We start from the raw sequence: 15,000 nt of genomic DNA on the forward strand, positions 1-15,000 counted from the left end.
ATTTGAATAGAGCACATGGAAATCTGTGCTGAGAATAAACAAAAAAAATAAACTTTATCTGTCTGACAGTAAAACTTTCAAAAGAATTTTTTTTCGATACATTCTTTTTCTTCATCTATCAAAAGAAACAACGGAAACAGCTTACATTGATGGAATGACAATGGATCAAATCTTTGAAGTATTCAAATGTGTGGTCAAGGTTACCAAATGGGGTTTCTGTATAAAGACATGAGAACAAAGGAGCATAATATTGAATACAGAAAAAAAAAAGCTCTTAATATAGCCAAGTTTAGGAGCATAGCAAAATTCGGTAAACCGAGTTGGCAGTAAAACAAATTAGAGTTGTGAATTAAAGATAGTTCACGCTCATCATTCAGTTGGTGGTAAGTGAGGTTGATTGTGTAGCTGAGTTTCACTGTGTGTGTGACCAAGTACCACAATATAGTTTTATATTTTTATATCAGGATGAACCCGATGCCAAACAACTGAATTTAACTTTGAAATTACGAAATTGAGTTATAACAATTTAATTTAAGAAATGATATTTATTCTCATTAAAACAGTAAATTTATTTAAATCACATTTCATAATTCAAAATTACATCTGGGCCCATTTGCATGAATGTGGACAAGATTTAGTTATTGACTAGTCTAGTAAATGACTTGCTAGTCTAAAGCCGAAGCGGAGCAAGTGACTAAAAAAAAATCAGATTCCACTAACGTTTTCTAGTCTCTTTCCTTGAAGAGGGCATTGAAATTCGACTATTTCACATGAAATCTGATTTTTTTTCAAGTCCTTGACTAAAATCAGAGACTAAGCGCTAATCCGCATTCATGAAAACATGCCCTGGCTCACTTAGCCATAAAACAGACAAGAGGCATATATAAAATTTGTTTGTTTCTTTCTTTCTTTTTCTGCTTGTTTTTCTTTATCGTCATTTGTGTTGAACATAAAACTGTTCATCGTGATAGTGTGTGGGTCAGTATCTAAGTTGGTACATAACCAGAAAAACTGACAAACATCTAAAGTTTTGATCCTTCCAGCAGAGATTGTATCGCTGGATCTGATTTCAATTTTGCAAAGGGCACTTTAGGATTGAACAACCTCCAATTTCGAGGGTAGCAAACATTTTTCATTTTTTTCACCCTACAAAAATGCGGATAGTCTCTGGTTCCTTAGGTCAAAAGAATTTGGAAGACTTTTTTAATGGACATTCTTCACTGGGTATTTTAAAAAGTTGTAATTCTGATAAAAATAATCGAACCTTAATAAAATCACTTTTTGCGCTTAAAATTTAAAGCAACACATGAAAGAGATAATAATACAAACACAAAATGGCTTGATTGTTGTGATGATTTGCTAAAGGAGAACAAAGCAGCTATACCTACCTATGCAGACTTCAAATATTTTTTTGATGATGGAAAAGAAAGCTGAAGTCTTTTCTGGAGAAAATGATTGATCTCTGCAAAACTGTAACGTGTAGAAGTACAGGTCCATGACGATGCCGGTTTTGACGCTCTCTTTGTAGTTGTCCAAGACAAATATGTCGGCCAGAACACTGGAGTAAAACAAATAATATAGAAAACTAAGTATCATTCCCTTCATATGAACCAAAAAAGTCAGTCAGACTGAGTTTACTATCAATGTAGGTGTTGTTTCTGATTATACAATATGTTATTGTTTATACAATGTGTTACTTTGTGATGATTATCTATGTAATCGAAATTGAACCAAACAGATATAATTTTATTTTTGTCATCAAATTGACCCTTTGGATCAATATGCAAGATTTGAAAAGCCAGTTTGTGATATTAAAAAAAAAAAAATAAAAAAATTTATGCCTATTTATCCTTAGTTGCAGTGAACCGTTTATCGAGTGTCCTATAAAATCAGGCTTCATCATTGTATGGGGTATTGTCATGGCCGACTAGAGTACTATAGCTACTTCATGGGTATTGTCATTACAATGCAAATACGGACTGGTTACTCAACATGTCTTCTGTAGCACTAACGTATAACATAATAGAAAATTGGAATGATTAACAAAAATAAAAAACAAAACAAAGAGAAGAAAAGAAAAAAGAAAAAAAGAAAGGAAAAGAAAAATTAAAATAAAAACAAAAACCCAGAAAATACTAAAGAATTATTTTAAAATCAAACTTCAAAAAGAGGTCCTTTCAAAATGAAATCTAAACGCAGTCCTCTTTCTGTTCTAATAAACGTGCAACCTATTATTATTATTACACTCACAATACATCCTCTTTTGTTTTCTCTCTGTTCAATATTTAAAAATTTTTTTTTTCGTTTGAGGTCTTTTCATGAACTCGTATGCTTTGTAGACAAAATAAGCCGTGTAATGTATACGTACTGTTTAATGTGCTCTGCATTCAAAGATTCATTCAGTCTATCCAATGCATCCACTGTCAGATCAGCCCTTGAAATAAAGTAGAAGTAAAATTAGTGCAAAAATGTTAATTTAGGAAAGCATATGGAATACATGTGGCGACTTTTTATAATTATATTTATATATGCAAATTTCACATATTTAACAAATTGTATAAAATAATAAGAAATTTTTTGTTTTTAAATTGAGCTTTTAGATAGCGCAAAATCCACTTAATGTGCTCAAAGCGCTTTACAAGGGATCCCTGTCCAACAGCAACATTTAACATTAAGGACAAGACATGACGCCCATGAGGGGATATTATAATATTTTTTCGGACAGAAACAACGTTGTTAATGGCCAGGTACTCATTTTACACCTGAGTAGAGTGAGAGAATGTGAGTAAAGATTCTTTTCCAAGGACTCAACTATGCGTCGAGCGTGAGGCTCAAACCCAGGACCTTTCGATCCGAAAGCGAGTGTCATACCACTAGACCACATAACCGCACCAAGCATTCAGAGATGACATGGTACATTCATTAAAACAATGCAATTTATACACAGTAGTTTCAAATCTTAATTTTGTTGTAAAAAAAAAAACAACAAAAAAACTTACCATACTACAATTTTTGCCTTGTGCCTTTTTGGCTGAAATTAAAAAAAAAAAAAGAAGAAAGAAATATACCAAGCATTACACTCTGACGACTCTACTTTCAATGAAATTAATTTGAAATGAAAGCTATTGTCTCCAAAATCAAACATTATTTTCAGCGCCGATTGAGAAAGAAAAAAAAAAAAGAAAAAAAGTTGCAATTTATTCACAATTATACAATGAAATATTATTACAGTTGAGATGACTGTAGGGTTTTATTTGGTTTTTTGTTTTGTTTTGTTTTGTTTTTCATTTATTTGTTATTGTCTGTTTTGTTTTATTTTTTTTAATTGTTTTTCCTTTTCCCGTGGGAAATGGAATTTGAGTACGACTAGCCACTGGAGACTATTCAGACTAGAGTCCGAATATCTACAGCCATTACAATGCGACGTGCACATATTTGCAGGTCTGATAACCCAAATTGTTATGGGTTCGTTGAATTGTTGTAATGGAAAGCATTATCCATTAGAACAATGATTAATTTTAATAAAGCCCATAGTTGCATTCCAATTATCAGGCCTGCAAAATGTACCTACACGCCGGTACATTGCCATCACAATAGAATAGAAATGCATATCATAATGTTGAGAAAAATGAGCAAAGACGGTTAAAGCACGGAATCCTAAATAAATAGTACATTCTATTTTCTAATATCATATGGGGCCCAAGCAAATTACCCTTTACTACGTTGGATGAACCCATGCCCATATTTCAATTACGGAAGATCCCAAGTGTCAAGTTTTGACAACTGTCAATAATAGTGAAAATATGACTCAGGATCAGTAGTCCACCCCTACCCCCTTCCTGATTATACATTTATAAATGTTTTTTTTTTTAAAAAAACAATCCCTGTCTCGGAAAGTAGTCAAAATACCCCCAAAAAAATTGAATGCGAGCGTGAGTCTAGATAATGAAGATGAGTCGAGTCGATGGAGAGTATGAGCGTGTATCTGAAAAAAGATATTCATACTTGATTGATTTTAGGTATTTCATCAGTAGCTTGTTGGGCCTCTTTAGCCTTAACCTCCTCTGTGAGAATCATAATTAGCACTTGTTTATTTTCTTTTTCGAAATAACCCTCGACAGGAAAAAAAATCGCTTCCACTCGTCTCTTGGTTACGTTGTTTACGCTACATTGCTTCTATTTATTTCTAACTCGAGAAGAGCTCTACATTCTTAGTGGCTCAGTTGGTTTTTATGGTAGATAAACACAAGCTTGAATAATATTCCTTGGTAATGCGCTCTGCTTCAAATGAGTCTCAACATCATAGGAAGCAACAGAAGACTATATATTATAAGGCCATAATATAATGTATCTACTATGAGGAATGAAATTGACGCCACTCGGCTCTTTGTTATTTTAAAACCACCAGTTGGGTGATTCGTGGTCAGTGAAATATCTCAATTGTTAAAAGTTAATACATCGCTAGGTACGTTTCATTTGGCCGGCATAACAGATGAGTATTTTACCTAAAAGCATTGTGTCAGTTATGTGCAGTTTAGATCGAATTATGGATCTATTTTTATTTGTAAATGTTTGCTCGTTTGTTTGTTTGTTTGTTTGTTTGTTTTGGTTTTATCTTGGTTTGTTTGTCTGTAGTATTTGTTTTGTTTTTATTGGGGGGAGGGGGGGGGGGGGGGGGGGGTGTCACAGTAAAGGTTGTTCACAATTATCTTATTAAATTTTATTTTATTAAGAACTGAATTCATCTCACTCCAGTTATATTTCGGTAGGCTTAGATAAACTTTACCTTCTAATATTAGATCGTCTTTCCTTTTATAGCCTTCCCTCGAATTAATTTCTAATTAGTGAATACTTTTCGTTCTACATTCTGTCACGTAGCCACTTATTATAAAAGCTGATAGGTCTAACACTCTACACTCACTTTCTCTCCACAATCTATGCCGGACGGCCAGTCGCTCTATTCCTATATATATACTGGAAGATTTTTATCTTTTGGGACTTTGTAGATATTATATCTACACCATTAAGACGCCGGAGCTTTTAACTTTGATTGTATAATCTTCAAGGATCAAACCCGAGCCCGCTGTCAAAGGACTACACAATAACCTCTTACCAATTGCCTGGAAGTGGAATTTTACGAGTCCGATCCTGTTATCAGAGGAATAGATCATCCAAGCCCATCAACTGCCTGGAAACGTAAACTTACGAACCTGACATATTATCATAAGTTACGTAAAATATTCATATCTCTATTTGTAACTGCCACGATCACTGTTTATCTCTTTTAATTAAATTTCATCATTATTTTTATTTCATTGTAAACAAATCGTTAATTGTTTTTCATTTATAGTAACTAGTAAATTCTGGGGCCTCATTCTACATATATCTTTATGCATAGTCGAGTAGCTCTTTACTCACTTGAGACCATGACATTTTGGAGGGGACACATATAAAGAATTGAATTTATTTAGTTACTTATATCTATTTCATCTAACTTTAAAGTTTAAATTGTAAAACTCTTAATTGCCCCATTTGATCATATTTTAATTGAACTCCCTATTTACAGGATTAATTTTTTTTTCTTTTTCATTTCTTCATTTAAATGGAATAGCAATTTATCCATTCATTCTTTCATTCAAATTGAATAGCATTTTATTGATTCATTCCTTCATTCATTTATTCATTTATAAATTATTCATTCATTCATTGTTCATTCATTTATTCATTCATTCATTCATTCATTCATTTATTCATCCATTCATTCGTTTATTCACTCATTTATCCAATCATTCATACATTAATTCCTCCCTTCATTCTTTCATTCATACATTATCCATTCATTCATTCATCTATTCACTCAGTTTTTCATTCATTCATTCATTCCTTGTCCACTTTGTTATTATATCACTCATTTCATTTTGTTGTTTACCTCATTCATGAATTGTTTTCAATATGTTTACATTCCATAACGATTCATTCACCTATCAACCAATCACTCAGTGTTGTGAACACATTTTGTAACTATTGTAAATCTTACGATATTTTATTGTTTTGTATTTCAGACATCACTGTTAAACACTCTTCAATGCCTAATTACAATTGTTGAACAACCATTGAACAAGAGAGAGGTCCCAGCCACGAACTGAGTTGGTAAATATATCCTTCATTATTCTCTTTTACATGAGTTGGGCATCACATAGTAACTATAGACATCGTGATTTGTTTTGCATAGTGATTTGTTTTAAATGCATTTTTGGCATATTACTGTTACCGAAAACCACTTATATATTATGTTCTGAAAAGTGAGTCTTTAAAAACTAAATAATAATAAAAGGAGTCTACTAGCCGTCGTGTTATATTTAGTGATAGATAACTTGGGATTATTTTGGCATCCTATTATTGTTATCACACTCTAGTATATTAGCGTCATTGCGAATAATTGTACACAAACTAACGACGAGTCACACACATTGGTGATACATTTTTCGTAGTAACATAGTTTAGAGTACACGCGATTGACACATTGTTATTGACACAAGTCATAATAACTCCGCATTGTATTGACACATTGCTTTATAAGATATAACGATAAAAGGCATCAAATTCAACATACATAATAAGTTGAAATAAGAGAGAGAGATTTCTAAAAATAGAACAGTTCATTCCAGTAAGTGTAAATAAATAAAACAGTCAGTAACAGTATCCTGTCAATATAATATATATATAAAACATCGTAACTAATTTATTGCAAAAATGGAAGCATATAAAAGATACTTAAGTCTCGCAAAGGACTTAGAAATACCCCAGGAAAGGATATTTTCATGGTGCGAAGAGAAAATAAAAGAAGAAAAAGAAGAAAGAATTCGTAGAGAAGAAAATGAAGAAAGAATTCGTAGAGAAGAAAATGAAGAAAGAATTCGTAGAGAAGAAAATGAAGAAAGAATTCGTAGAGAAGAAAATGAATTCGTAGAGAAGAAAAAGAACATGAAGAAAGAATACGTAGAGAAGAACGAGAAGAAAGAGTCCAAGAAAGGGAACTAAAAAGACAAATAGCTTTAGCAGAAGAAGAAACCAAAAGGACCCAAATGATGCTGGAAATTGAAAAAACAAAAACCGGTCATGAAAGAAAACATAATAATAGTGATGAATTTTTCGTGAAACTTCCACGCATGCCAACATACGATGAACGCTCAGACTGTCTAGAATCCTTCTTACACCGATTCGAAGTTCAGGCTAAAGGTTATCGTTGGCCAGAAAGCAAATGGGCCACAGCCTTGATTAACTGCTTATCTGGAGAACCGCTAAAAGTTTTCTATACCTTAACAACTGAAGATGCAGATGACTATGGTAAAATTAAAGACGCTCTACTAAAAAGATTTAGATTAACGGAAGATGGTTACCAGGAAAGGTTTCACACTGCAAAACCGGAAAGTGGAGAAGACTTTAATACATTCGTGAACCGAATTACTCAATTTCTAAATCGGTGGCTTGAGTTGGCAAACGTAAAACAAGACGACTTTGCAGGCTTTTACTATCTCACGCTGAAGAATCGAATCTATCAAGCTTGCAACCCAGATTTAGTCGCATTCTTTAAAGAGAGAAAGCCAGAAAACTTGGACAAATTAAAAATCTACGCAGAAAACTTTAACAGCGCACATCCATTGACACCCCTTAGCAGAACATTGAAGGAACCATACTACGCTGCTGCTGCTCAGAGTCCAGGTACACCTAAAGTTCAGTACTCAAATAGAACGAGCCGATCAATAACTCGGAACACGCAAGTGAAACAGGATGACCATAGTAACAAACCATGGAACAAACAGTTCAATAGAGACCATAGCCGACCCTATCAAAACAAAACAAGAAATAGCACTGACAATAATACTGAGTATAAGAAAACCAACAAACCTATAATTAAATGTCAATATTGTGGAATGAAAGGCCACACAGCAGACAAATGTTACAAAATCGTGGGATATCCGAAAGAAACTGCAAATGCATCACTCCAAACCAGTGTAAATAATCAGACACGAGTAATGTCAGGAGAAAATATAAATGTGTATTGCGTGAAAGGTATGTCACTTTTAACACAAACTCACAAGTCAGGATCGCTATTTTTTTGTGAAGGCAAAGCTAATGGAACTGATTGCAAAATATTGAGAGACACAGGATGCAGTACAGTAGGAATAAAAGCATCTTTGATCAATGACGAAGACAAAACTGGAAAAACGGTACAATGCATCACATTCAGTGGCACAGTCGAAACCTTTGAAACAGCTAATGTGTACATAGAAACCCCATACTATACAGGAATAGTGGAATGCTGTATACTTCCCAACCCCGTCGCTGATGTTATTGTTGGCAATATAAAAGGTCTTAAGGACAACCCAACAGATGTAAAAGAATGGTCATTAACCCAAGAAACAGCTTGTCTAGCAGAAACAAGAAAGATGACTAAGACAACAGAGAAGCCAATGACTATTTCTCTAGAACCACAACAATTTGACAGGAACAGGTTCATTGAAGAACAGAAAAAGGACCCGACTTTAACTTCATATTTCAATATCGCAAACAAAGGGACGAAATCAAAAGTTGAATACATCATTGAAAAAGATATTCTGTTCAGGTTACATAGGAAAAGAAACAAAATAGCTAAACAACTGGTCACGCCGAGTATTTACAGAAACAAAATCCTTGGAATAGCGCACGATTCAATAACTTCTGGACATCTTGGGAGCTCTTCCACATTGAAGAGAATATCCGAGAATTTCACATGGCCTGGAATTACTAAAGACGTCCGAGAATATGTGAAATCGTGTGACACATGCCAAAGAAGAGTCGCAAAAGGCAGAATACCGAGATTGCCATTAGAGACAACCCCAGTTATTGAAAAAGTTTTTCAAAAAGTTGCAATTGACATTATAGGCCCTTTAACAAAATCAGATAGAAACCATACACAATACTAACACTAGTCGATTACGCAACCAGGTGGCCAGAAGCGATAGCATTGAAATCAACTACATCGGATCACATAGCTGAAGCATTGATGACAATTTTTACTAGAATAGGCATACCAAATGAGATACTGTCGGACAATGGACCCCAATTTACATCACATATGATGCGTGAAACCATGAAACTCATGGGAATCCAACACTCATTCACAACTCCCTACCACCCCCAAGCAAATGGTCTTTGTGAAAGATTTAATGGCACTCTAAAGAATATGTTAAGAAAAGTGTCAGCAGAAAAACCAGATGATTGGGACAGATACTTACCAGCAATCCTATTTGCATATAGAGAAATACCCCAAGAATCTACAGGCTACTCCCCATTTGAGTTGATGTATGGACGATCACCTCGCGGCCCGATCAATATAGTAGCCGACATTTGTAAAGGGAATGAGGAGGACAATAACGAAATTATGTTTGCTTACGAATATGTAAGAAACCTGAAAGACAGAATAGAGGACACGTGTAAGCTAGCACAGGAATCCGTCACTAAAAAAGCAGAGAAATACAAGGAATACTCCGATCGAAAAAGCAAATCAAGAAAATTTGAGATTGGTGACAAAGTACTAATACTCTTACCCGATGACTCGAGTAAACTTTTAGCTACATGGAAAGGACCATTCCAAATAACAGCAATAAAATCTAATGTTAATTACGAGATTAAAATTAACAACACAACAAAGACATTCCATGCAAATATGCTAAAAAAGTATTTTGATAGAGACACAGTGTCGCAACCTATGTTTACTAATATCGAAGCTTCAAATGATTGATCATACCGTTGGTCATGGGACACAGACACCCGAGACAGAAAAACAAACAAAAAATCGCACAATTGCAACCACCTAAGACAAAAAAAAAGAAGTACGCAAAGTACTTGGGCTCCTAAATTTTTACAGGAAATACATTTACAACTTCGCGCACATCGCGACACCGCTAACAAATCTGACAAAGAATGGGTCACCGAACAAAATTGTTTGGACAGAAGCGTGTCAGAATAGCTTTAACCAATTAAAGGCATTACTCTGTTCAGAACCAATTCTTAAATTACCCGACATGTCAAAAGAATTTGTTGTAAGAACTGACGCGTCTGATAAGGGCATCGCAGGTGTACTATTACAGGAACATGAGGGAACTCTAATGCCTTGCTTATATGCAAGCAGAAAATTATTGGACAGAGAATCACGATACTCTGTAATAGAGCGCGAAGGACTGGCCATCGTCTTTGCTTTAAAGACATTCAGCAGATATCTACTGCTAAAAGAGTTTGTGGTCGAAACGGACCATAAACCACTCACGTACATAAGAAATAACAAAATGAATAATAGTAGAGTACTAAGGTGGAGTCTATTTTTGCAAAATTACACTTTCAGTATCTCTCACATACCACGCTGTGAAAATATTCACGCCGACCTACTTTCTCGATTAGTGTAAACACGTGAGAAGGGTATAACTTAACCTCCCATGCATACTGTTAGTTACCTCGCAAACTATGCCAAATCAGAACGCACAAATTCGATAATTTTATTTGTAAACATGATGACCCAACTTAATGTAACATTGAGTATTGTTTGGATATATATACCATACCCATTCATGATTTGGGAAATCTTCTCTTTATCTATCATTGTTATGAATTTTCACTCATTTATGATTAATAATTGAAATGTCAATATTCCATTTACATTTTCATTCATTTCATATCATCGACTTAAATCATGCTTCATTGCCATCACTATTGTTTATCACAATGATTTGTAATCACATTGCCATCATGTTGTTTATCACAATGATTTGTAATCACAATCTTTCATTGTTATTGTCACCCATTCATATACCTACGTTAATATAAACATTTCCATGTCTAGTTAATAAATAATTTAATTGTAGCACAAATCATAACAATGGATTAATGCTAGAGTATCATGATAGTAAATTTACTTCCGTTTGTAAAATCTATCTTTCCCATAATGGTTAAAGAGTATATTTTAAACGTGGGTGGGGGGTGTCACAGTAAAGGTTGTTCACAATTATCTTATTAAATTTTATTTTATTAAGAACTGAATTCATCTCACTCCAGTTATATTTCGGTAGGCTTAGATAAACTTTACCTTCTAATATTAGATCGTCTTTCCTTTTATAGCCTTCCCTCGAATTAATTTCTAATTAGTGAATACTTTTCGTTCTACATTCTGTCACGTGGCCACTTATTATAAAAGCTGATAGGTCTAACACTCTACACTCACTTTCTCTCCACAATCTATGCCGGACGGCCAGTCGCTCTATTCCTATATATATACTGGAAGATTTTTATCTTTTGGGACTTTGTAGATATTATATCTACACCATTAAGACGCCGGAGCTTTTAACTTTGATTGTATAATCTTCAAGGATCAAACCGAGCCCGCTGTCAAAGGACTACACAATAACCTCTTACCAATTGCCTGGAAGTGGAATTTTACGAGTCCGATCCTGTTATCAGAGGAATAGATCATCCAAGCCCATCAACTACCTGGAAACGTAAACTTACGAACCTGACATATTATCATAAGTTACGTAAAATATTCATATCTCTATTTGTAACTGCCACGATCACTGTTTATCTCTTTTAATTAAATTTCATCATTATTTTTTATTTCACTGTAAACAAATCGTTAATTGTTTTTCATTTACAGTAACTAGTAAATTCTGGGGCCTCATTCTACATATATCTTTATGCATAGTCGAGTAGCTCTTTACTCACTTGAGACCATGACAGGGGGGGGGGGGGGGGGTATTGTTTGATTTCTCGTTTGTTTGTATTTTGTCTTGTCTTGTGGAAAGGGGGGGGGGGGGGGTGTTTTGTTGTTTTTGGTTTGGTTTTTTTTTTTTTTTTTTTGGGGGGGGGGGGGGGGTTCGTTTTTTCGGTTGTTTTGTTTTGTATTTGTTTTTGTTTGTTTATTTCTTTTTTCGGGCTTTTCTCGAAACTTTTGTGGCTGTTTTGTACTCTTATCCTTTTAAAAAAATATTCTTATGTCTTTTGTTTTGTTATTTTGTGGGGCGGGCGGAGGGGTAAAATTCTAGTAATTTGTAGTGCTTTAAAAAAAATAGCTATCCTTTTCCCCCCCATTTTTAAAAGTTAATTTAAATATGGAGGGAGAACAAATGAAATGGACTGTATGAAGTGTTAGATCAAGCCTATTCGACACTGGCAAATTCGTGTGCATGTAGGCTAGGAACAATCAACAATAATAATATAAGTCACCCGGATTATATTTTATTTAGTTGGATATATTTTTTAAAATCTATATTTTTACATTGAAATCCGCACAATTTTTTCAAATTATTTAAATCGATTGCCGGTTTAACTTTTGTTTTCTTATCATCATATACGGGATGATCCTCCCACTTTCATTCTCTCTCTCTCTCTCTCTCTCTCTCTCTCTCTCTCTCTCTCTCTCTCTCACACTCTCTCTCTCACTCTCTCTCTCTCACTCTCTCTTTCTCTCTCTCTCACTCTCTCTCTATCTATCTATCTATCTATCTATCTATCTATCTATCTATCTATCTATCTTCCATTACACACACACACACACACACACACACACACACACACAAACACACACTTACAAATTTTCGCCTATATCATAATGAAAATCTAATATAAATATATTATGTATTTTGTGTTTACTTGAGAAAGGCCAAAGGCCGAAACGTCGTTTGTTTTGTGTTGTTCATTCATGAGTCATATTTACTCCCTTTATCTCTATCTCCATTTGTGACCCGTCGTCTCAAAACGGTACTATGTCGGAACCATAGAATTAAAAGAATGAGAATACGTACGAAGCCTAAAAAGTGTCCACCAATGAAAGCATTCAGCGCCATTTTATTGTTGGCTGAGAATGTAGTCATTACCATTCATTCGGTCTCTATGTCAACATAACGACACAAGAAAAACAACAAACAATATCAAAATCCACAATAAAATGTTTCAGAACTGTTGCGTATATTTATGGCACAATGAAGCTGTCAAAAAATGAAGTTAGAGAATGTGTGTAATCATGTATTATAATAACCTGTAATGTGTTTTCCAACCACCACATCATCTACTACTACAACCACCACCACAATATCATCACTCACACTACTACTACAACCACCAGCCCCACATCATTATCACTACCACTACTACTACACCACCACCAGCACATCATCATCACTACCACTACTACTGCAACCACCACCACCATATCATCATCATTACCACTACTACCACAACCACCACCACTACTACTACAACCACCACCACATCATCACTACCTCAACTACTACAACCACCACCACAATAGCATCACTACCACTACTACCACAACCACCAGCACCACATCATTATCACTACCACTACTGCACCACCACCAGCACATAATCATCACTACCACTACTACTACAACCACCACAACCACATCGTCATCACGACCACTACTACTACAACCACCACCATATCATTATCATTACCACTACTACTACAACCACCACTACCACCATATCATTACCATTACCACTACTACTACAACCACACAACCACATCGTCATCACTACCACTACTACTGCAACCACCACTACCACCATATCATCACCATTACAACTACTACTACAACCACCACAACCACATCATCATACACTACCACTACTACTACATCCCAAACCAACCACCATCCATATCATCACTACCACTACTACTACTGCAACCACCACCACCATATCATCATCATTGAAATATTTTTTTTTTTTAATTGAGCTTTATAAAGTGCAATATCTACTAAATGTGCTCAAAGCGCTTTACAAGGGGTCCCTGGTCAACATTTAACATGTAGGACGGGACATGACGCCTGTTAGGCGATATTACAATTTTTCGGACAAAGACAACTATGTTAACGGCCAGGTACTCATTTTACACATGAGTACGGTGAGAGAATGTGAGTAAAGAGCCTTTTCCAAGGACTCAACTATGCGCCGAGCGCGAGGCTCGAACCCAGGACCTTCCGATCCGAAAGCGAGTGTCATACTACTAGACCACATAGCCGCATCATTACCACTACTACTACAAACACCACCACCACATCATCATCACGACCACTACTACTACAACCACCACCACCACCACCATATCATTATCATTACCACTACTACTACAACTACAACCACCACCACATCATCATCACTACCACTACTACTACAACTACAATCATCACCACCACCACATCATCATCACTATTACTACTACAACTACAACCACCACCAACACCACATCACCTCACTAACACCAGTACTATAATCACTACCATTAGGTTTTGGAGCTTTACTTCATTTGAAATAAGGAAACTTCGGAATTGTATTTGGCATTGTGTTTATATATCATAATATAATTCTAATCAGTTATCTATTTAGAACTAGATACTATACAATATGTATGCCAAATACCACCCCAATTCCCCTTTCTTGTGTGCGGGAATTCCTCTTTCGGCATTGAAATTGAGTGTGAGAGAGTCATCACTACACACATAAACAACAGAAACAATTTAAAAACATGACTATGACACGCAACCACTCACACACGAGGCTATACTATTTATCCCTTTCTCTATATAGAACAGGACAAGACAAACAATAGCTTGACTCTCGCTACACTTCGCATTGATGTTTGTCGTCTCACGAGTTAAACTCTCGGTCGACCTGTCAATATTCCTTTTTGTCTCGGACGTAATCATTAATAGAATGTTGTGTGGTTTTGACCGTGAAGAAAACCTTAAGAAGTCACATTTATATCATTTTAGAGAGATCGTTTTGAATAATTTTGAGTTAAACGAGCGAGCAGCAACTTGTTTTCATGAACGACCGATCAGCGCTTGTTTACTATAGTAACGCGATTCCCAGCCAACGTCTCAATGGCGGATATTTTTCTCATCGAGGCCGCTGGTTGGTTAGCCAATAAGAGCGCCGTACGGTTTCC

The 15,000-nt window shown here is 35.3% G+C and overlaps 1 protein-coding gene across 3 annotated transcripts in view; it reads right to left on the bottom strand.

Moving 5' to 3' along the window:
- LOC144966997 (cilia- and flagella-associated protein 119-like) overlaps positions 1 to 15,000 on the bottom strand; it is a 24,034-nt gene that overhangs the window by 5,941 nt on the left and 3,093 nt on the right. For 2 of the 3 annotated variants that reach the window (XM_078903711.1, XM_078903710.1), the window contains exons 4-7: positions 3,000 to 3,031; positions 2,369 to 2,434; positions 1,389 to 1,558; positions 146 to 216 (exon numbers count right to left, since the gene is read on the bottom strand). In XM_078903711.1, the coding sequence (XP_078759837.1) occupies positions 146 to 216; positions 1,389 to 1,558; positions 2,369 to 2,434; positions 3,000 to 3,031 (339 nt within the window). Of the gene's footprint in view, positions 1 to 145; positions 217 to 1,388; positions 1,559 to 2,368; positions 2,435 to 2,999; positions 3,032 to 4,005; positions 4,184 to 15,000 lie in introns of those variants that run through there. The other variant, XM_078903713.1, reaches the window with a different exon arrangement.

This window comes from Berghia stephanieae, chromosome 3, assembly GCF_034508935.2.
Source record: "Berghia stephanieae isolate SIO BIC M18660-M18661 chromosome 3, UCSD_Bste_1.3, whole genome shotgun sequence".
NCBI classification, from domain to species: domain Eukaryota; kingdom Metazoa; phylum Mollusca; class Gastropoda; order Nudibranchia; family Aeolidiidae; genus Berghia; species Berghia stephanieae.